Source organism: Asterias rubens, chromosome 4 (assembly GCF_902459465.1).
Source record: "Asterias rubens chromosome 4, eAstRub1.3, whole genome shotgun sequence".
NCBI lineage: Eukaryota > Metazoa > Echinodermata > Asteroidea > Forcipulatida > Asteriidae > Asterias > Asterias rubens.
This window is the reverse complement of record NC_047065.1, coordinates 5376662-5399446: the sequence shown is the minus strand read 5'-3', so window position 1 is coordinate 5399446 and position 22785 is coordinate 5376662. Positions and strand designations below refer to the sequence as shown.

At 40.4% G+C, this 22785-nt stretch overlaps 1 protein-coding gene across 3 annotated transcripts; it reads right to left on the bottom strand.

Annotated features, from left to right (window-relative positions):
* Positions 1-5457: 5457 nt before the first annotated feature.
* On the bottom strand, positions 5458-20675 carry LOC117289098 (cytochrome P450 3A13-like). 3 transcript variants are annotated; one of them, XM_033770059.1, is made up of 14 exons: positions 20456-20675; positions 18755-18856; positions 17100-17193; positions 16524-16576; positions 16124-16220; positions 14412-14528; positions 12321-12412; positions 11873-12021; positions 10668-10810; positions 9326-9469; positions 8210-8430; positions 7496-7633; positions 6898-7060; positions 5458-5712 (listed from the first exon to the last, which is right to left on the bottom strand). In XM_033770059.1, exons 2-14 carry the CDS (start codon positions 18832-18834, stop codon positions 5635-5637), a joined length of 1569 nt encoding a protein of 522 aa, XP_033625950.1. In that variant the 5' UTR covers positions 18835-18856; positions 20456-20675; the 3' UTR covers positions 5458-5634. The 3 variants fall into 3 exon arrangements, with proteins under 3 accessions (XP_033625950.1, XP_033625949.1, XP_033625948.1); XM_033770058.1 differs by having other exon boundaries at positions 20442-20674; XM_033770057.1 differs by having other exon boundaries at positions 18755-18840; positions 20442-20674.
* Between the last annotated feature and the right edge of the window lie 2110 nt (positions 20676-22785).

The following is a 22785-nucleotide window of genomic DNA, read 5'->3' as shown; positions in this document are numbered from 1 at the left end:
CTAGCTCTACTTCCAGATCAACCGGAAGTGGGACAATATCCCAAGAACTTCACAACCTATGTTCAAACCTTTTTTCAGTTATAGCCTAACAAACAATACAGTATCGGGCCAATGGTGGCATGTACCGGCGTCGAGTTTCGATATTTATGATGATGATATTGAGCCAGAATTGGGCCAGTGCTGGCCTTCTTCCGGTCAAGCGTCATGTCCTTGCTAGTAAAGTGCCCACACTGGGCCAATGTCGGTTTTATAGAGGCAAACTATTTTAGTTAGGACGGAGGTTTGCCTGTCTTGGCCAATATTGGTTTTGTGCGGCACACCGTTTCGGCAAAATGATGAACCGTTAATGGGCCAATGCTGGTTTTGTAGCGGTGCACCATTTTAGGAAAGTGGCAGAAACCTCTCATTGAGCCAATACTGGTTTTGTGGCACACCATTTGGGAAAACAGGCAGAAAACCTCTCCGCCCGAAGAAACTCCATGGCTCTCTCCAATAGCACAAGGACAAGAAGGACCCCTCCACCCGTGCCGGAGTCTATCGCATTCCATGCGAATGTGGTAAGGTTTATGTCGGGGAAACCGGGCGTAACCTTCCCACTAGACTTAAGGAACACCGAGCACACCGAAGGAGGGGGGACTTCGATAAATCCGCCATCGTCAAGCATTCCCACATCACTGACCACCGAGTGAACTGGGAAGCAGCAGAAATCATCGCTCCAATCCAGGCGTGGCACCCTAGACGCATCAGAGAGGCCATAGAGATCCACAAGCATGACACCGTACCCCAAGACATCGGCTTCCACATCAGCGACATCTGGCTCCCCCTTCTCCCGACCAATGGATCTTCTATATCCACGGTCACCCCCTAGGCCCCCAACCATTAGACTGCTTTGGGTCATCTATACCCTCAGTCACCTAGGCCCCACACCCTCACTATCCCCTGTGCTTGTTCCTACTGACACGGTTCAGTGAGCACACACCCCCCACACACCACCCAAGGCTCCAGACAACAGGTTTCACCACGCATCATCGAGTTCACTTCCCGCCTCTATTTCCCGCCTTCATGCATCATCGCTGATCCACCGCCCAGTACTTAAGCAGCATGCAGCATCAGCGTCCAGCATTCTCCAGAAGACGATCAGAGCATACTGATCGAAACGTCGAGTTAATCCAACGGTTCTTTTCAGAACCACCCCAACTCATTTAGAGATTGTTATTACATGGTGTTACCGCAAACTTTTCTATATCTTACTTCCACCATGCAAAGTTTCAAATCCTACTTAGAAAACCTCTCATTAAGCCAATACTGGTTTTGTGGCACACCATTTGGGAAAACAGGCAGAAAACCTCTCTTTAAGCCAATACTGGTTTTGTGGCACACCATTTGGGAAAACAGGCAGAAAACCTCTTATTGAGCCAATACTGGTTTTGTGGCACACCATGGGGAAAACAGGAAGAAAACCTCTCATTAAGCCAATACTGGTTTTGTGGCACACCATTTGGGAAAACAGGCAGACCACCTCTCATTGAGAAAATACTGGTTTTGTGGCACACCATTTGGGAAAACAGGCAGAAAACCTCTCATTGAGCCAATACTGGTTTTGTGGCACACCATTTGGGAAAACAGGCGGAAAACCTCTCATTGAGCCAATACTGGTTTTGTGGCACACCATTTGGGAAAACAGGCGGAAAACCTCTCATTGAGCCAATACTGGTTTTGTGGCACACCATTTTGGAAAACAGGCAGAAAACCTCTCATTGAGCCAATACTGGTTTTGTGGCACACCATTTGGGAAAAACAGGCAGAAAACCTCTCATTGAGCCAATACTGGTTTTGTAGCTGCACATCATTTTTGTCAAAATGGTATCATATAGAAAACCTTTTCGGGGCCAATCATGTCAATACTGGCTTTGGCAAAACGGTGTTCTAATTACTAAACCGACTTGATATTTAAAAAGGAATTAGCCCATGCAAGTTATTGAAGCTGGGGTGGATTTCACAAAGAGTTAAGACTAGTCTTATCTCGAGTTAGGAAGAGTTAATCGTCCTAACTTAGGACTAGCCATACGTTTCTTATATCTCCAAGGACTATGTCCTAAGTCAGGACTAGGCCTAACTCTCTGTGAAATCGACCTCTGATGGTACCGGCATTTTGAGAAACTGAATACTATTAATAAAACAAAATTCTAAAATGTATACCTCCTTTATTATTTTATCGGTTTTTACATAGCATTTTTAATTTAATTTATTCATTGCTGCTGTCTTTTCATTTTTTATGTTTTTTGTTTATCATGGACAACTACACTTTATTGTAATGAACTTTTTTATTGCAAAGTAATTTCATTTAAATTTAATATATTTGATATACTTTTTGCATTTTTATTTTAATAATAAAAACTTACGAGTTAAAATGCTGGTTGAATTTTCGTCTGATAATGAAAGTTTTACTTTCTGTCATCTGTCTACTGGTTTGTTGGCGGCACACCATTTTGGCAAAATGGTAGAAAACCTTTATTGGGCCAACACTGGTTTTGTAGCTGCACCATAGACAATCTTTTGTGGGCATTGAACCGACATTGGTCATAATATGCAATTTTCAAGGCAGGGTGTCAAAGCTGTGGCACAGGATGTCTTAAGATTGTCGAAACAATTAAAAAATGACAAAGTAATGTAATTTATTGAGATTTGTTTTGCTATAAAATACCCCAAAAATTGTAGATATTAATCAATCTTGATTGCAATAATGTAATAATTTGGAATAATTGATTGCCCAATGTATGTATGTTATCTGGGTATAAAATGGTACTCTTCTAAAAATGTTTGGCAAGTCAGTCAACCCGCTGGTGAGTGTAATTTATTCCTCCACGGTGGTGTGAACTAGAAAATAACAACATATCCACAATCTACACAATCATAGGTTTTGAAGTAGGCCTGCACCGACCGGACGCAAAATTCGGATATCCCAAAATTCCATCACCGGTTGCAAAAGTTGACCGATTGCAAAAAGCCACCACCGATCCCTAAAGTTGACTGATTGCAAAAAGCCACCACCGATCCCTGAAGTTGACCGATTGCAAAAAGCCACCACCGATCACTAAAGTTGACCGATTGCAAAATTCCATCACCGGTTGCAAAAGTTGACCGATTGCAAAAAGCCACCACCGATCACTAAAGTTGACCGATTGCAAAAAGCCATCACCGATCCCTAAAGTTGACCGATAGCAAAAAGTCATCACCGGTCGTGAATATGCATGACCGATCGCTAATCCCATCACCGATCATGAATATGCATGGCCGATCGCTAAAATGGACCACCGGTCGTGTTTTATCACTGCTCGCTTAAGTTGATCACCGATCGCATAGGACCACCACCGATGACAAATTTGATCACCGGTTGCAAAAGACCATCACCGATGATTAAATGCCTCTTTGGCGTTCCCTAGATATGTGGCTGCGATAAATAAATAGGTCGGGCTACATCGAGGGCTTGAGCTACCGTAAGGTACCACACACTGTTGCATGCCAGTATGGTGCACATGCACGACTCGTTATGAAAACAATTTTGCTTTATATTGGTTTGTTGTTGTTGTTATTTCATCAATATTTATATTAGGTAGTGACGTTTTCACGCATATTCATTTAGAGCAGTTTATAGGGCTCGGCAGTGGTGATTGGCACATTCAATAAGGGAATCAATGTGTGGTGAAGAGGTTTCTAACTAGTGGTTTAATCCAAACGAGGCCTTGTTCTTGATAATTTTACCGAGACGAAGTCGAGGTAAATCATGAAAACCAGGCCTCGGCGGGTTTAAACCACTAGTTGAAAACCTCACCACACATTGATTCCGCCATCAATTTTCGTTAGCATTTTTAAGCCACTGGTGCCGTTGTTAAAGCGTGCGTATTTTGCTCAAGATATTGATAAGGAGAGGTTGAGGGACGATCGAGAACAAATTCAATGTCCAATCGTAACTTTTGGGCGAATTCGTCGCGAATTTCAAATAATTTTATTCATATTCGCGAGAATATTCGCCCAAGTGTGAGAGTAAGTGCAGTTATAATAAATGTTCAAATATACACGAACAAAAATAGGTCTCACAGCTTTTGACAATGAGGGCAAATTATTTATTAACTCTTTAACTTTACTTCTCTCCCTAAGATGGGGGAGTCCCTGGTCCCGTGAAGATACCCCCCCCCCCCCACAGTTAGAACACCCCTGTTATTTAACAAACACCCAAGCATCAATTATAAACAATAACAAAATAACAAATGCCCCGGACACGGCCTCCAATAATGCCATACAAATTACATCATGCTGGAAGTCGACGAACTGGGCACAATGTTTCACACAGTAAACAATTAAACATACGTCCGATCATCAATTAAAACAAATACTAATAATAATAAATAAAAAAAACCGTCACCTCCCATCAAATCAACGATTTATGGGGAAAGGGCCTAATGCCATACAAACATCAAGCTGGAAGTCAACAAATGAGGCACAATATTTAACACCGAGGATCCCCTCCCCCTTTTTTATCCAGGTTAGAGGCTAGACAAATTTGGACGAAAGTGGGAAACATAAATCACTGAAAACAAAATATGTATGGTAGTAAACAAACGCGAAAGAAAATAACATAATAAAACATAAAATATCGTTAACAATGCGACACATTAATAAAGCAAACATATAGGAAAGGTATTACATTTAGTTGAAGTTTGAAGAAAATACTTGGTTCAAACATTACTGTTGAAGGCACTGGACACTACTGGTAATTACTCGGTCGGGAATAATTGTTAGCACAAACAACGTAATTGGTAACGAGCAATGGAGAGCTGTTTATAGTATAAAACATTGTGAGAAACGGTTCCATCTGAAGTAACGCATGTTTTTTAGAATGAAGTTAATTAATTTTGTTACTAACACAATTAAACTGATTTTGAGACCTCGAAAGTATCAATTTCAATCATCTGAACAACACAACCTGTGCTATAAGGGTATTTATGCTGTCATTATTCTCTCGCAACTTCAATGATCAATTGAGTTCAAACTTTCACAGGTTGTTTACTTGTTGCGTATGTTGAGATCCACCAACATGAAAAAAAACTGGTCTTTGACCAATATCAAAAGTGTTCCAGTGCCTTTAAAGGCAGTGGACACTATTGGTAATTGTCAAAGACTAGCCTTCACAGTTTGTGTACCTCAATATATGCATAAAATAACAAACCTGTGAAAATTTGAGCTCAATCGGTCATCGAAGTTGCGAAATAATAGTGCAAGAAAATTTACCCTTGTCTCACAAAGTTGTGTGCGTTTATAGATGGTTGATTTTGAGACCTCAAGTTCTAAATTTGAGGTCTCGAAATCAAATTCGTGGAAAATTACTTCTTTCTTGAAAACTATGGCACTTCAGAGGGAGCCGTTTCTCACAATGTTTTATACCATCAACATCTCCCCATTACTCGTCACCAAGTAAGGTTTTATGCCAATAATTATTTTGAGTAATTACCAATAGTGTCCACTACCTTTAACACAAATTGAACGTTTAACTAGCATCCGGTCGCCCATGCCACCCAGCTCAATTTGTATATCAACAATAGAAAGGTTGATCGCTGGTGTTTTCGATCGCTCTAATTATTTTCTGGTGACAGCTCGAAGTTTGATGCCGTCTTTAGGAGCTGAGAATGTAGCCTCGCAAAGATTGAGCGGAATCTGAAATTGACGAGAAAGGGCAAAAATAATACGGTAGTATAATGCGTAAACATGTTGATAGTGACACCGGTGATAGTGAAAGGCAGAATATTCTGCCCCGATAATCTATGTCGCCCTGTCCGCCCATGATCCCCTCCCCCAATCCAAACGGCCAGTTGGGACAATTAAATTTGTTCGATAATGCCCTCCTTTTAATCAACTGCGTTCATGGTTCAACCCATGTTGATAGTGTATGGGGGTCACAAACATACGCACCCAATAAAGGTCGCGGACCTCCCATACTCCATTTATCTTTTGCAATACAGTTCCCATTGGTTTTGTACACGTTTTCTAACTGTATAACTTTCCCGAAGTGTACACTCTAGTGAGTGCCCTCTGTTGTTATAGGCCTCCGGTTTGAGTCTGCAAATCTACCCATTCATACACCCACTCTCAACCATGCATCCTTGTGGGGCGTTCTTTCGGTCTTTCCTTTTGTCTCGCACTTTTAGTGACAGTTTTCCATATACTTTTTTTTTTTACACAATCCCTTGAGGGGCATAACTTCTGTGTGTATTTTGTCTTGGTCTCCAAGGTACCGAAATTGGCATACACTTACGGATCTAGTTTCATGTGGGGGTTAAGTGCAACTGTGTTCTTGTACCCCCCTTTCCGAAGAATTACTCTATGGGGTACTACTATAACAAAAATAACCTTGTGGGGTAGCCTCGTTGTACTGTAAAATGTACCGCGAAAAGTCTCTGAAGGGCAAAACTACTGGCTCAAGCAACCCCTTCATAGACTTGTCATAGATGAGACCTAATGTATACATTTTTGTTGAATACTTTAATTTACTGCAGTATCATATGAGGGGCCGTTTATGACTAAATGAGCAAACCCATATATATAAGAGCAAAAGTATATAAGAGCAAACCCATATATATAAGAGCAAAACCATATATTTATATATGGGTTTGCTCCTATATGGGTTTGCTCTTATATATATGGGTTTGCTCCTATATATATGGGTTTGCTCCTATATATATGGGTTTGCTCCTATATATATATGGTTTTGCTCCTTTATATATAGTTTTGCTCCTATATATATGGTTTTGCTCTTATATATATGGGTTTGCTCTTATATATATGGGTTTGCCCATTTAGTCATAAACGGCCCCTCATAGTATCATACTATTTTTTATGTACCTTTGTTTCTGGACACACATCTAAGCGGTACTTCTGCAGCACACGGACCAGCGCCATCTTGGCCACCAACAAGGCAAATCGCATACCAATGCAGTTACGCGGTCCAAAGCCGAACGGCACGTACGTGCAAGCCTGGATTAACGGTTTTCTCTCTGGACTGAATCTGTGTACAAGACAATTCAAATGAGTTGGTACAGTGGACATGCTGTAGGAATGTTGGACAACTTAAAGGTGAAGTGGAAAGTAAAGCCATATCAAATAATGTTTGGATATGTTCGGATTGACCGCTTGTTTATATTGCACTGTACACTGTTTACTACTTTGCTGGGCTCTGTACACATCTTGCTAACTATGTGACGACTGGCTTCTGACTAACAACCCGAAAAAGAAAAAAAATGGTAAACAGAAGGTTGGTTGCTCATTGGGTAGAGCACTGGTGTGCCAGAAGATTCTGTCCCCAGAGATTATGTGATATAGCGCCCTCTTGTGAATCATCCTCCTTTAGCCCGTGGACTTCGGTACCTCTCGTCAGACGACGGGAGGAGCGAGGAGTAATCATAAAGGGGAGTCTTGAACCAAGCTGCCGAACTAAACGTACCTCTCCGGATCAAACTTGTCTGGCTCCGGCCAATACTGCTCGTCACGATGTATACCCCAAACGTTCATAAACACAGTCACTCCCTTCTCTATGGTCAGGCCATTGTAAGAAAACGTCTTGTTACAGATGCGTGCGAATCTGTTGAAACAAAATCCAAATTGGATGCAATAAATTAAATAAATATTTGTTCGCTAATTTCGAGAACAAAACTTGTCAAATTCTCAGAGTACTGTGAAGCAGCTACTCTCTAGTGGCCGGATCCACTTCCATTAGCACGGGGTTGCAACTTGGTGGTTTAACCGTGCGCTGCACCACCCCAGTCAGATTTACGGGTGCAGCCAGTAGACGGGAAACAAAGGCTCTCGCTTCTTATCTTGATTGTATACAACTGGCACTTTTGTTTAGCAAAGCTAACATACCCTTGAGACAGTTTGAATTTGTTTTACCCGCCTGGGGTCCTCGAAATCAATTCAAATATTTTACTGAGAAATTAACTATTTATATTATAATATTAATCTACGATACTTCAGAGGAATCCGTTTCTCACAATGTTTTCTACTATCAACAGCTCTTCATTGCTCGTTACAATAAGAATACGTTTTGATGCTAACAATAATGTAAGTGTTAGTATAGTAACCAAGTAGTGTACAGTGCACACCACAAGATCAGTCACAACCCCCCCCCCCCCCCTCCACCTCCAAATAATAACAATACCTTCCAATTGGTGGGTAGACACGCAGAGACTCACAAATTACCATATCGAGGTACGTCATCTTGTTAACTACGTCATAGCCTATGACGTCACGACTTGGGGCTTTATCTTGGATCTCAGCATAGAGTTTATCTTGTACGTCTGGGTTGAGGGCGAGAAGGTACGAGGCAAAGCCGAGCAAGGAACTCGTTGTCTCGTACCCTGCCAAGAAGAAGAGTATGGCCTGAAATAAGAAATAAACATCCATTAAGCACCAGAGAGACGAGAGATCCAGTTTGATTTAGCCTTGGTCAAGGCAGTCGAATTATTCCCTCGAAAAAAAAAAACCGCCGCTGTGTAAAAACCCAACCCAACACGGTGCGTATTGTGTAACCACACCGCACGACAAGATGGCCCCGTACACTATCCGCATGCGGCGGCCGTAATGCGGGTTAGTGGTACAAGTGCGGATGACTTGTGCACAGTAGTCGTACGGTGTGCGTTGAGCGATGTGACGGTGTATACGGTTGGTTGGTGCGGTGTGAGTACACAGAAAGCACAGTGTATACCGGTGGGTTTACAGCGGCGTCTTTTCGGAGCGACCAGTACACAGTCAGGTGACGTGAACAACTTATTTGTAATTTTGACAACATGTTATTTGTAAAACTATAATTGTTCTCAGACGATGACAAGACTGCCCCTCGTCGGAGTTGCGAAAGAAATTATGAAAGAGAAAAAAAAAAAAACATCCTTGTGCGCGCTTTCAGATGCTTGATTTCGAGACCTTAAATTCTAAATCTGAGGTCTCGAAATCAAATTTGTGGAAAATACTTCTTTCCCGAAATCTACATCACTTCAGAGGTAGCCGTTTTTCACACTGTTTTATACTATCAACCTCTCCACATTACTCGTTCCCAAGTGAAGTTTTATGCTAGTAATTATTTTGAGTAGTTACCAATAGTGTCCACTGCCTTTAAGTACCAAAGAAGGGCCTCAAACTCTTTCTCATAAGTCGGCATTCCTTATTTCAGAAAGAGCAAACACTATCCTAGCCACAAAGTCATCCTGTTTGTACGCAATGTAAATCATATAACTGATTTATGTTGTTGTATGTGGAGCTCTTTTTGTTTGTATCATACCTGGGCTGTGACTTCGGTGTTTGTTAGCGCCCTCTTGCGTTTCATGTTGTGAAGCCCGTTTCCATTGACGTTTCCATTGAGGTCATCTGCTGGCTCTGGAGCTTCGTTGTGTGCATTTAGCATTAATTGCAACATGTCAATGTTCTGCATTGAGAAATACAGAATCATTTTTAATGATAAAACGAAACCTTAACTAACTTTACAAAAAGTTATAATAAGGTTTAGTTTTAATCGGGCCATAAGGGACTCACGCGGAGTACCATTATAGACCCGTTCTCAATGCAGCTCCTCGTGCGGGAGGTTCTTAAAGCATAACCGCCGCCGTCGAATGCAACTATTGTGGTACCGCAGCAATGTCTAAATAATTATTCATAAATACCTCAGACAGTTCCGCTATTCCTATTGGTGGAGAGCACGTCACGTGGGTGTGTATAAACCTTTGTTTATAACTAGTAAAAAGTGTTGAGACATGGGCGTGACACATGAGCTTGCACCTGTGCTTATAAGACAGTGTCTTCATTAATAGTGGTCGATAGCAACGGCTGGAACAGTTGTGCCACTTCACGCGATACGCGCGACGCGCACAGCAATCTCTTTTATAAGAAGTTGTTTACCCGAGGGCCTTACCGTTTCATAGCTGGAGGGGTGTTGTGGTGGAAGAAATGATTGAACAATTATAATCTTTGCATTTATTTTACTTTTTGACCAAAAAGTATCGACGTTTTACGAATGGGAATCAAAGTGTGTTGATTCGGTTTTCAACTAGTGTTTTAAACCCGCCGAGGCCTGGTTCTTGATAATTACCTCGACTTCGTCCTCGACTTCGTCTCAGTAAAATTATTATGAAACCAGACTTTGTTGGGTTTAAACCACCAGTTGAAAAACCTCTACACCTCACATTGATTCCCTCATTCATAGGTGAATAGATTTACATATCAGGCAACTGCATTCTCAAGTCCCTGTCCCGGGTGCGGAACAGGTTTGGGAATACAGGGCATCATACAACAGTAGTTTTCTGGGAGTGGCACGGGATTTGGACTTGAGTCAAGTCTACAGTCGCAGCAGTGGCTAAAGTTCGCTCGTCCCCAGCGCCTTGCTTTAACCAAAGGCGCTGGGATGGGTAAACGTATCATGCACTGTCATTGGTTTAATAATGCGCAGTCCCATCATGCATCACACTCCACCTTATTTCTATGCACTGTACGCATGACGTACTTCCTGAACAGGAATCTGTGCAAGCGATTAGCCCATACCAGCGGTCCTGGATAGACTGACGCTGGGGCCGAGCGAATAGCTACAGACGCCACCTCGATACAGCTTAAAAATTACGATCAAGTCAAACCTTAGACGTGTCCAAGTCGTCTCCCTGCTCTTCGCGAAGTTTGCATGATTCACTCGTCACTGTTTCGAAGAAGTTTGCCACGTCGTTGGTAATTGCTCCAGCATTGAAGTAAGTTAACACTGGTCTCAACATTGGGAACATGTCTATAAAATTAAGTTGACAAAAGTGACCATTCAATATCAAATTGTTTCCATACTGTGATTAAAGGAATACTTTTCGTAGTGTGATAACCCAAATACGCCCCCAGTGTTCATTTTGTATAAAGCTCACTTCGGGGCGTCACACGTAGATTCATCCCCTCTTTATGTTGGTAGATATGTGCACGAGAGAGCACCGTATTACCTCCCCGTAGTTATCTCTATTTTGGAAGAAGCAAGGCTCTGGCAATGTTTTTAAATAATGATTATTTGAGAGGGGTGCCACCACGAGCTGGTTGTTTTATATTCATAAATACCTCAGAGAGTTTCGCCATTCTTATTATTAATTTATGAAGAGCGCGTCACGTGGGGGTGTTTAAACCTTTGATGATGAAAAGCAATTGGTACTTTTTTTTTAATTCGGCCCATTAAGTTTCTCTTTTGAGTGACTGAGAAGCTGTAGTTAATTTGGTAAATGAAAACAAATAACATCAAATATCCTAGTAGTGGTTTCAGGAGTGGCCAGACCATGTCGCATGTCACTGTGTGCCATTTGCTTGGAAATGTTATGTCAACAAGTGGTTAGCCACCCCCCACACCCACACACAGCCATGTCTATCCGAGGACTTCTCTTTGTTCTCCCATTGTTTGGACAGTATTTTTCAGACGTCCCCATTGGTTTTGTACACAAAATCTACCGAGGACTGTCCCCGGTGTGACTCTTTTGCTTTTGTTGAAGTCCTCGGTTATCAATAGCAGACATGCCCACACACACACACGCCCACGCACACTACATTCATTTTGGTTTTTACCTATATTCACTGATGATTGTTTAGCACTGTATATACTCAGTACTTACCCGAGTTCTGTGAAAAACACTGGCATGTTACTCGGGTTGGATTCAAACCAACGACCCCTGTAATTCTAGAGCAGTGTCTTAGCAACCGAGATCGCCCGGTGGTTAGAGGCAGTTCGAATCCTGTGTTTAGTAGCTGGCACTGCAATCGATCAACAAGTGTTAAATTTGACTCAGGGAATAATAATCTTCGTTTTGTTGTACCCACTTACCAAGAACCACTTGATGTATGACTGACTCACTCGACTTGAATGCTTTCTTGGCGTTGACTACAAACTCATGTTCTTTCGTTAATTGTGAGTCTATTTTCAGCCCGAAACAACACCACGCTACCGTGTCCATAGTTAAACCGCCGTACAAACTGCAACGTACAAATAGAATATTTGTTAAAGGAGGTTTTAATCAAAATAAAAAAATGGTGTGGGTCTTCAGACAACATCGGTAAACAGTATTGTCCAAAGACCCACACTTCGTGTATCCCAACTTATATATAAAATACCAAACCTGTGAAAATTTAGGCTCAATTGGTCATCGGAGTCGGGAGAAAATAATGGGAAAACCCATCCTTTCGCCGTGTCATGAAATGTGAATTTGAGGTCTCGAAATCTAGATGATTTCAAGAGAAGCACTTTGTCTTAGTATTTCTTTACAATCACTTACTCTTTGCAGTTGATGTTACTTCCTTCCTTCACTGCTGCCATGTCGATATTATTCAGCATAGTGTCACAACATTCATTGATCATAAAGGACATCTGTGTGTGGACAAGAAGGCAGTGGACACTATTACAAATTGTCAAAGACCAGTCTTCTCTTTTGATGTATCTCAACATATGCACAAAACACAAACCTGTGAAAATTCGAGCTCAATATTGGTCGTCGAAGTTACGAGATAATAACACAAGAAAAAACCACCCTTGTCACACGAAGTTGTGTGCTTTCTGATGCTTGATTTCGAGACTTCACATTCTAAATCTGAGGTATCGAAATCAAATTCGTGGAAAATTCATTCTTTCTCGAAAACTACGCCACTTCAAAGGGAGCAATTTATCACAATGGTTTTTACCATCAACCTCTCACCATTACTCGTTCAATGTAAGATTTCATGCTAATTTGAGTAGTTACCAATAGTGTCCACTGCCTTTAAGCAATCGTCTATGATTGCTTACTCGGTAACGGGCAATGAAGTAACGTAGTTTTGAGAAAGAGGCCATTTCTCATTAAACATTAATATACTTCAGGACTGAAAGTTTCTTTAGGCATCTGAAAACACAAAATTGTTTGGGTGTGGTTTCTTTACTTCTTATAACTCCAATGCGCAATTGAGTCCAAACTTCCACCCACAGACTGGTTATTATTTATGCATAACAGTATGCTTAGTATTGCGACACATTATGTTGGGAAACGCAAAGTGAGAGTGGTCTTTGACAATTAATTCGAAAGGTGTCCTATGCCTTTAACATTGTACAGAAAATTGGGTTGTTTTGATGTTGTGCTGAATGTTGTGGTGTATAATTTACTCCACAATTGAGTAGGTGTCTCATCCAACATACTGTTATCTTATTTATAATATTTTCACACACCATTAGTTTATGTTCAACACTCCAACAGGGCCCTCTTTCAAAAGGCTGCTTAAAGGCAGTAGACACTATTCGTAATTACTAACAATAATTATTAGCATATAACCTTACTTGGTAACGAGTAATGGGGAGAGGTTGGTAGTACAAAACAATGTGAGAAACGGCTCCCTCTGAAGTTGAGTACTTTTCGAGAAAGAAGTCATTTTCCACGAATTTGATTTCGAGACCTCAGATTTAGAGATTGATGTCTATAAATCAAGCATCGAAATAATATTATTATCTCGCAACTTCGATGACCGATTGAGCTCAAGTTTTCATTGGTTTGTTATGCATTTGTTGAGACACAGCAAGTGAGAAAACTGGTCTTTGACAATACCAACAGTGTCCACTGTCTTAAAAGGCACTCGACACTATTGATAATTACTCAAAGTTAGCATATTATTATTAACAACTTACTTGGTATAAAACGAGCAATGGAGAGCTGTTGATAGTATAAAACATTGTTAGAAACGGGTCCTTTTGCAGTGACGTAGTTTTTGAGAGAAAAAAGTTATTTCTCAGTAAAATGTTTAAACTGATTTTGAGACCTCGCGAGTGAGATCAAAAGGCTGCTTATAGGCATTATACACTACTGGTAATTACTCAAAATAATTGTTATCATAAATACTTACTTGGTAACGAGCAATGGAGAGTTACTGACAGTATAGATCATTGTGAGAATGGCTCCCTAAGGTAGCGTCGTTTGTGAGAAAAAAAAAAGTAATTTCTCAATAAAATATTTAAATAGATTTCGAGACACCTCGCGTGAGATCTCGAAATCAAACTTTTTTTTTTTTTTACCATTATTGTCTTGCTACTTCGACGACAAAAATCGAAGTCAAGTTTGATGAGCAGGTTTGTTGTTTTGTGCTTATGTTCAGATACACCAAGTGAGAAGACTGGTCCATGTTGATACTCGTCAAATGTGTCAATTGTCGTAAAGCAAAACAATGACTAAGCACAACCAAAGTATGCTTACCAGAATAAGTTTTCCAGCCAAACTTACATGTCTCACTTACAATTTGTGACAGGTACAGGCCTATACTCTGCTCATTTATAAACTTAGCAAATTGTTAATCACGTGTTTTGTCTGGTTAAGCAGCTCTACGGTTGAGCCATTTCCTCTACCACATACCGTTCTCATTTTGACGGCGCTGAATGCCGGTGTGACGACCGATCTAACTTCCTTCCACTCTTCATCTTGCAAATTTATTAAGTGCTTGTTAAAGATTCCGGGTTCCGGAGAACTCGCCTTGAAAAAAAAAATAATAATAAAATAAATAAAAAGCAGAAGTATAATTAAAGACTGCAAAGAAACCATATTAAATAAATTATGTTTATTGTATTCTTCTTTTAAAGGTCCATACATGCGAAATGACCTGTTGTGACCAGATCCCACATTTTTGCGATCCCGATGCAAATTTCACCTAAAATAATGTGTCATATGTCCGTGAATAACAACAGGACAACCACGATGCTGACCGGATATGGGTTTGGTTCCCCGGACTCATGTCAGAGTTGATGTAAACATCAGAGCCGGCGTTGCAGGAGATTCTGCACCACCCCTAGCCTTTAGTCAAGGCGCACGCGGCACACCGGATAGCACGCACAACCCCCAAAAAGTAACGCACGAAAAACTACTATCACCGCGCCTTTACCAACTCGTTTTGGGGCCTTATGTTTTTCTTTACATTTGCCAACGATTTTGGTGGGAGAAAATGTAATGCATAATGCATTAGCGTGGTGAGTTGCTGGCCAATAAGAAGCCACTATTACTTGCATGACGTCACAAGAACGTACAATGCAAATTCACCCCACCCCCTACTCCCTGAGATTCTATGCCCCATTATGGCGAACTGTGATACAAGCCCTTTGATGTCAATAATTCTAGCCTCTTCTGATAGCGCCCTCTGTTGAATCCTCCTCCTCCAGTTCATGTAAATTTTCCATGGGGACAGATCCGGCGGCCGGATTTCCCTGGGACACACCGGCGGACATTCACGGCGTCAACATTATACTGGGTGCAGCTAATCGAACGATCACACTCGCCCCCTTGTGGTGATGGGATGCACCTCAGGTCACCCCCAAGTGACCCACTCCACAAGCAGGACACTGGGGGCTGACCCGGGTGAGCCCCGTCAAAGCTAGTCGAACGTACCGGGGCGACCCAGGGAAGCTAAACGAACGTACCCACTGACTTGCAAGATAAAAGGACGTCACATTTGCATGCAGTGGTCAATAATGACAACACAAACGAACACCTTCTTTTTGTGATAAACAAAAACTAACAAATAATGTACTCTTTGTGTTACACATTGTGTTCGTAACCCTTTGTCAGCTTCTCAGTCTAATCGTAGGGTATAATGTAATACACCCTCCTCAGGTCTGGCATCTGACCTTAAAGGAACACGTTGCCTTTGATCGGTCGAGTTGGTCTTTGAAAAGCGTTTGAAACCGTTTGTTATAAAATGTATATGATTAGAAAGATGTTTTAAAAGTAGAATATAATGATTCACACAAGTATCACCCGAAATTGGTTTTCCTTTGACCTCATCGACAAACACGGTCGGCCATTTTATGGGAGTCAACATTTTGACTCCCATAAATGGCCGACCGTGTTAGTTCGCAAAGTAAAAGGGAAACCACGCAATTTCGCGGCAAATGTGTGTGGATCATTATATTCTACTTTAAAAACATCTTTCCAATCATATGCATGTTGTTATAACAAACGGTTACAAACGCTTTTCAAAGACCAACTCGACCGATCCAGAAGGCAACGTGTTCCTTTAAATAGTCAGTTCTGAACCACCATTTCCTGTCAACCAAACTTAAAATGAGTGACCTTACCTTACGGTTGGTAAAACTGGAGAAATTTTTGACCACAATCTGCTTGATGATGTCAGCATCCGTTACGACAAGCATAGTCTTTCGAAACATGTACCACCTGAGGAAGTAACCAATAGTTAAGGACCAATTTTCACGAATTTGGCATTATCGATAAGTGATTATTTATGAGGAAATTGCTTCAAGTATGTAACAAAATATGTATATTTGTTTGACAAGTTTATGTGAACAACTGCACATCATCACTGGAAATGGCTTCTTAACAAAATCCTTAACACAGTATTACTTAGTTATATCTCAAACTTGTTGACTCTCACCACAGGCATTTGCATTGATCATAGTAAAACAGATTCAATTTGTTACTTCCGTAATTGAATGTTGACGAAGTGACAAACAAACTTACCCAAACACCCTCCCGTACTTCGTAGTATACTCAGGAAACCTGCATCCAAAACCCTGACGGGAATGACAACAAATAGACACGGAATTAATATCAATGGACACATATTTCTTGTTCTCTTGTCAACTATACTCGTTTGTCTATTTAAATGTAACTGAATGTTATTTGCTGTAACTTTTTAATGGATTTTTGTTATTTGCTATAACCTTTTAATGGATTGCTGTAACTTTTTACTGGATTTTTGATGTAATCACGCATTTGATTGTTTTCGCTTGGATTAGTTTTAATATTTTATGTTTGTAATGTCTTTGTAAAATTACCCCCAGGCATATTTTTCTCCCAAACTCCGAGGCAGGCCAAATTAAAGATTACATCTTTTTTAAGGCTTATTTCTCCAAGATTGAATTGTTCAGTCAAAAAAGGCGCGTCGAAAAACCAACTCCCATAAACTGCAAAATATCCAATTGTCTCTCGAGACAACAACATCAACAACAACAACATCACGCATTACACAAATTTTTCTATCTGTGCCTCATTAAGATCGTAAGCCGCGAAGAGACAATTAATTGGTAAACTTACTTTTCGTATCTGATGTAGGCTGCCTATCACTGGTAGGTAGGACCCGACACGTATGCCACGACGCTGAAAATACTGATGACACCACCAATCGTATCTGAACAAAATAAAAAACGTTAGTTTTTGCCAAAGTTTAGTCATGTTCACTGGTCAAGGGGACATTACGAAGACATCCCGCCAGAACCCCAATTGATACAAGTTAAACAGTTAAATAGAGAGGTTTCGCAAGTCTACGGATACACATACATGTCCGATGTCGCATGCAATTATGTACTCTGTGCAATACCATTCGGGGGATTATTGCATGTGCAATAATGTCCGCCGGACGAATTTGCATATTCAATCGTGTCCGCTCGGACGCTGTTGCATAATGCAAGTGTGTCCGCCCGGACGCATTTTCATATGCAGTTGTGTCCGCCCCGTGCAAAACCGTCCTTGCAGTAAATTAAACGCCCTTGGTATACGGAACACGTTCGCCATTTGTTTTACAAGCATGGCATGGGAAATGTTCGGCCGTTTGGGTATTTGCTGCTCATAAAATACGTGAATATTCATGTTGCATAAAACAATACGTAGGTTCAGTGCATGCACGCTCGCTTACGCGCGCACATACATGTACTGCAGTCATGTACATGACCGCCGGACGGTTTTTGCAAAGCCCCGGACACCGGACACGACTGCATATGCAAAAGTGTCCGGGCGGCCAGTATTGCATTTGCATGGCGGACACAATTGCATCTGACACCGGTAAGTCGACACTTTGAGTGTTCACGTCACGCGTGTCCGCGACTATTTTAGCACGCACTTTAGCTACGGATACAGGAGCTTATGTACACGTCGTAGAAAAACGGATACTGTTTTGCAGCCCTGTAGCTGTCTCTTTGTCCCAGATCAAACTCATTTCCCACGCAATAGCTTCCAGTGGTATTGTGCTTAATATAGAAAGACATTTTTTTTGCAAGCCGAACGAATAAAAATGCAGTGTATAAAACACGGTTGTCTATAGACGATGTGACCTATGTTTACATTCAAACTGCCCTCTGTTGACAAAACACTCTATACGTCATGTTTCGCCGGGCACTGAGTTGCGCAGTCACAGTAAGATTGCGTACACTTTCCAGCTGGCTGCCAAAACACAAAGGTTTTGCCCGGCGGTATGCGCGCGAATCATGTTATGGTTTTCGTGTGACGTCAGAGGTCACATCGTCTATAGGTCATGCTTGTCGGGCAAAATACTCATAATGATGAATGTGAGCGCACTCAAGCGACACATTTTTATATGTATACATTTTTTTGCGAAACAAAATCCAAAACGCGGCTGACGTGAACGGATACGGTTATACTTGTAATATCCATACGCTTGCGAAACCTCTGTATTATTTGTTACAAAGACTAGTCTGCACACTGTAGATAAGTTGACACTGGCGTACCGAATCATAAACGTTACATATTTTATCTAATAATAACTATTGTCACTCTAAAATAAAACATTATACAGTGCCCTATAACAACTATACCATTCCTGGAATTATTATCAATGATCAAATAAGAATTTGCATGATATCAACTTTAAAGTTATGAATTGTAATGAGTGTGTACTTCGATCACTGAACGGAAAGAGCTTTACATTAACACTGAAGAAAATACAAAATTCTTACACCAAAAACAAGACAACCACTGCAATAACTAGCTTCGTGGTAACCGACGACTGTTCAATGCCTCTCAGGATATCCATCATGAAACTCTGCAAAGAAAGGGTTCTGTCGACACAATTACAATAGCAAAGGTTTTAAATTATCGTCTACAAGAGACTTCTCAAACAAATATTTCTGAGTAGAGTACAAAACAGGGACTAAAACTTGATGAAGCTTGTTCTGACAGCCTTCTGCGGATGCTTTTTGACAAAACGGGTCCATAGGTTTTATCGGCACTGGACACTATTGGCAATAGTGAAAGACCAGACTCTCAATTTTATGTATCCCAAAATATGCATAAAATAACAAACCTATGTGAATTTGAATTCAAGTGGTCGTCGAAGTTGCAAGAGAACAATGAAAAAACAACAACATTGTTGCATTACTTTGTGTGCTTTCAGATGAATAGAAAAAGGCACCAACTGAGTGAGAAATCGCCTCGTTCTCAAAAACTTACTTCAAAGGGACCCGTTTATCTTGCTCTTAATTGCTCGCTATCTACGTCAGTTTCTATGCTTACACTTATTTTGAATAAATACCAATTGTACCCAGTGCCTTTAGTGACATAAGTGATCTGTCAATGTCGACTGAAGTCATTGAACTTCGGAGCAGCCGAGGGGCGGGGGGGCAGGTGGGGTTGACTGCAGCTTCACACTATGTTAAAGGAACACGATGCCTTGGATCGGACGAGTTGGTCCATCAAAAGCGTGTGTAACCGTTTGTTATAAAATGCATATGATTGGAAAGATGTTTTAAAAGTAGAATACAATGATCCACACAAATTTGCCTCGAAATTGCGTGGTTTTCCTTTTACTTGGCGAACTAAAACGGTCGGTCATTTATGGGAGTCAAAAATTTGACTCCCATAAATGTCCGACCGTGCTAGTCGACGAGGTAAAAGGAAAACGTGCAATTTCGAGGCATGTTTGTGTAGGTTAGTGTATTCTACTTACAACATATTTTTATAAATTATGCATGTTATAACAAACGGTACAAACGCTTTTAATAGACCAACTCGACCTATTCAAGGCAACATGCTCCTTTAATAAGTACAACACGTATTGATCAATGCCACATATTTTGTTAACCACCCTTAACATATCACTTTGTGAGATTTAAAATTAAAATCTCATTAAATTAAATATTATATGCCTTTCATTCCAATCGTAGAATCCGCAATTGAGTTCATTATTATGAAACTGATAACGAATTGATGTTACATCAGCCGTCGATTTCAGCAACGCTGACAACCAATCGAGCTCAGATTTTCACAGGTTTGTTATTTTATGCGTATGTTGAGATACACCAAGTGAGAAGACTGGTATTTGACAATTACCAATAGTGTCCAGTGTCTTTAAGATTAATCTTAGGACTTAGGACTAGTCCCAACCTTGCAATGTAGCTTGCAGACCTTAAGATTAATCCTAAGTTAGGACGAGTCACAAGTCCTAACTCGATATAGACTCAATCCTAGTGTTTCGTGAAAAAGTTACAACTTTAATACCAACACTAACTCAATAACCCAAAACACGGTAGAGACATTAACATACACTGTACAAAAGCAATTGCCCACTGCTCATCATTAAACGAGCTACACTTCAAGACAGCTCACACTATCATCTTAGATCACACTCTGCTTTTGTTGACTTACCGAATGTGCCTCACCTCCGAACGAATGGAGAAACTTTTCCTGAAAAAAACTGTTGCAAGAGGTCCGTTCTCTTCGTGCAGTCAAACTCACGCTTATCACTGCTTTAGTCGGGTTTTTTTCCCCCCTTCTTTTCTAGTCGCGTCCAGGTGTGGCGGTTTCAGTCTTCCGCCGTGGTCAGTTTTCCGGAACGCAGTAAAGCATACAACAATATTGAGTACATGTACTTTCGCTTGCCGGTCGAAGGGTTCTTGAAAACACATGCAATAATGCCTACATACATTATTGTGTCACGGTGGGCACAATACGGGCACCCACGCATGACCCATCAGAGTACGGCACTTCACATTGTACATGTTGTATGATTCGTTACAACGCACGGTGCGAAAGGGCAGAGGGCAATGGTTGTGAAATCTTTGGCTCTTGCTGTTTTTCACAACAAGGTTCCGCCAGACAGGGACTACACAGGGACAGCTCTTTTTGATAATAATTTGTTAATATTGTGAAAGCGAGTCCTGTCAAGGAGTCCATAACAGCGAGCATGATTATGCAGTAATGTTGCTAAAATGTTTACCCTTAATGAATAACAATGGAGGACCTTCCGCGTATGTTTCTCTAAACATTTTGGTCGAAAGAAAAAAATGTGAACTAAAGCCGGCCTCGGGTCCACCTACGATTTCCTTGCGCCCTCAACAACTTGTCAAGCATTTTAAACGGTTTTGTCCAACTTCTAAAACATCACAACGGTGAGTCCCACATATGTATCAAATTTTGGCCGAAAATTTAAACATTCTTCAGTAGAAGGCACATGTTCAGCAATTTTATAGAATTTGAACCCATATACAATTCCAGCAGGACAGTTCTATTTAGAACTGAGAAGTCTCCCGAACACCCGAACAATCTACTCCGCGGTAGTAGGATAAGAACAAACTCTACCTGGCAAGTAGATACACACAATGGTGTTACCGCAAACCAAATATATATTGATACCTCACCATGCAATGCCTCAAATCCTATGTACTAAGTCCAGCATAATTATCAAAGTTTTTTTTAGTTTTTTTTTTAGAAAGGCACAATGGGTAACTCCAGCAGTTTTATCCACTTTGAATCAAAATATTTTTAAAATTGAAAGGGTTTAGTGAAGTTGTTTATATCAAATGTAGAACGAAAAACTAAGACAACAAATAATTAGTCCGCCAATCTTATCAAATATGAACCATAAATTGAAAACAAAGAAATAAGTTAGAGGTATAGGTTTATGTCCAGCATTTTTATTTAATTTGAAAAAAAAATTGAAAAAATAAAAAGAAGAAGAAAAAAAAAAACTAATAGTAAATAAACATTGGGAGTAAGTCCAGCATATGATTATGAAATTTGGACCGAAAAAATATGAGAAACACAAGGGGTAAGTTCAGCATCTTTATCCAACTCGAGCCAAAAATAGATTTTTATGGTCAATTTTGTAATTGTAAGTTAGTTGAAATTGAACATTAGATTACAAATAGTCATCTAAAAGAAATAATGTCTAAAATTAGGTCTCTATCTACCGTCAAGTATCTGACTAAAAAACAACAACTAAAAAACCAAACATAAAATTGTTTTTGTCTGACCTCATATAGTCACATTGATCAGTACCGAAACAATCGTTTCTACGGTTTCAGAGATCGTATTTATTGTCATCGAATTTCCAAAAATGAACCGGTCGAGCTCTGCTGTAAAGTCAATGGGAATAATATTGTCATTTTTATTTATAAAATGAATGATTAACAACACAACATGAATTGAGAGTTAAGTTAAATTTATAGAGATATGTTTATCCTGGTCCGACCACCTTTCATAGGCCTACGTAACTCAATTTTATCAAACCGAGACTTGAATGTGAATTCTATTAGGTGAAATTGCAATATAATTACACATTCGTTGTCGGTGGTTAAAAACACACCTGAGTTTAAAGACACTTGACATTATTGGTAATTGTCAAAGACTACTCTTCACAATTGGTGTATCTCAACATATGCATAAAATAACAAACATGTGAACGTTTAATTTTTAGCTCAATCGGTCGTCGAAGTTGCGAGATAATAATGAACGAAAAAACACCCTTGTTACACGAACTTGTGTGCTTTCACATCCTTGATTTCGAGACTTCAAGTTCTAAATCTGAGGTCTCGAAATCAAAATCGTGGTAAATTACCTCTTTCTCGAAAACCACATTACTTCAGTGGGAGCCGGTTCTCAGTGTTTTACACCATCAACCTCTCCTTAATAGTCGTTACCAAGAAAAGTGTTATGCTAATAATTATCTTGAGTAACTACCAATAGTGTCCACTGCCTTTAAATCATTTAA

What these genes read in the sequence shown, in the direction of transcription:
- LOC117289098 (XM_033770059.1), bottom strand. Translation starts at nt 18,834, where the DNA reads ATGATGGATATCCTGAGAGGCATTGAACAGTCGTCGGTTACCACGAAG. An exon ending in GCCTACATCAGATACGAAAA is followed by an intron (nt 16,577 to 17,099) that starts GTAAGTTTACCA and finishes CATTCCCGTCAG; the next exon opens with GGTTTTGGATGCAGGTTTCC. An exon ending in AAGTACGGGAGGGTGTTTGG is followed by an intron (nt 16,221 to 16,523) that starts GTAAGTTTGTTT and finishes TTACTTCCTCAG; the next exon opens with GTGGTACATGTTTCGAAAGA.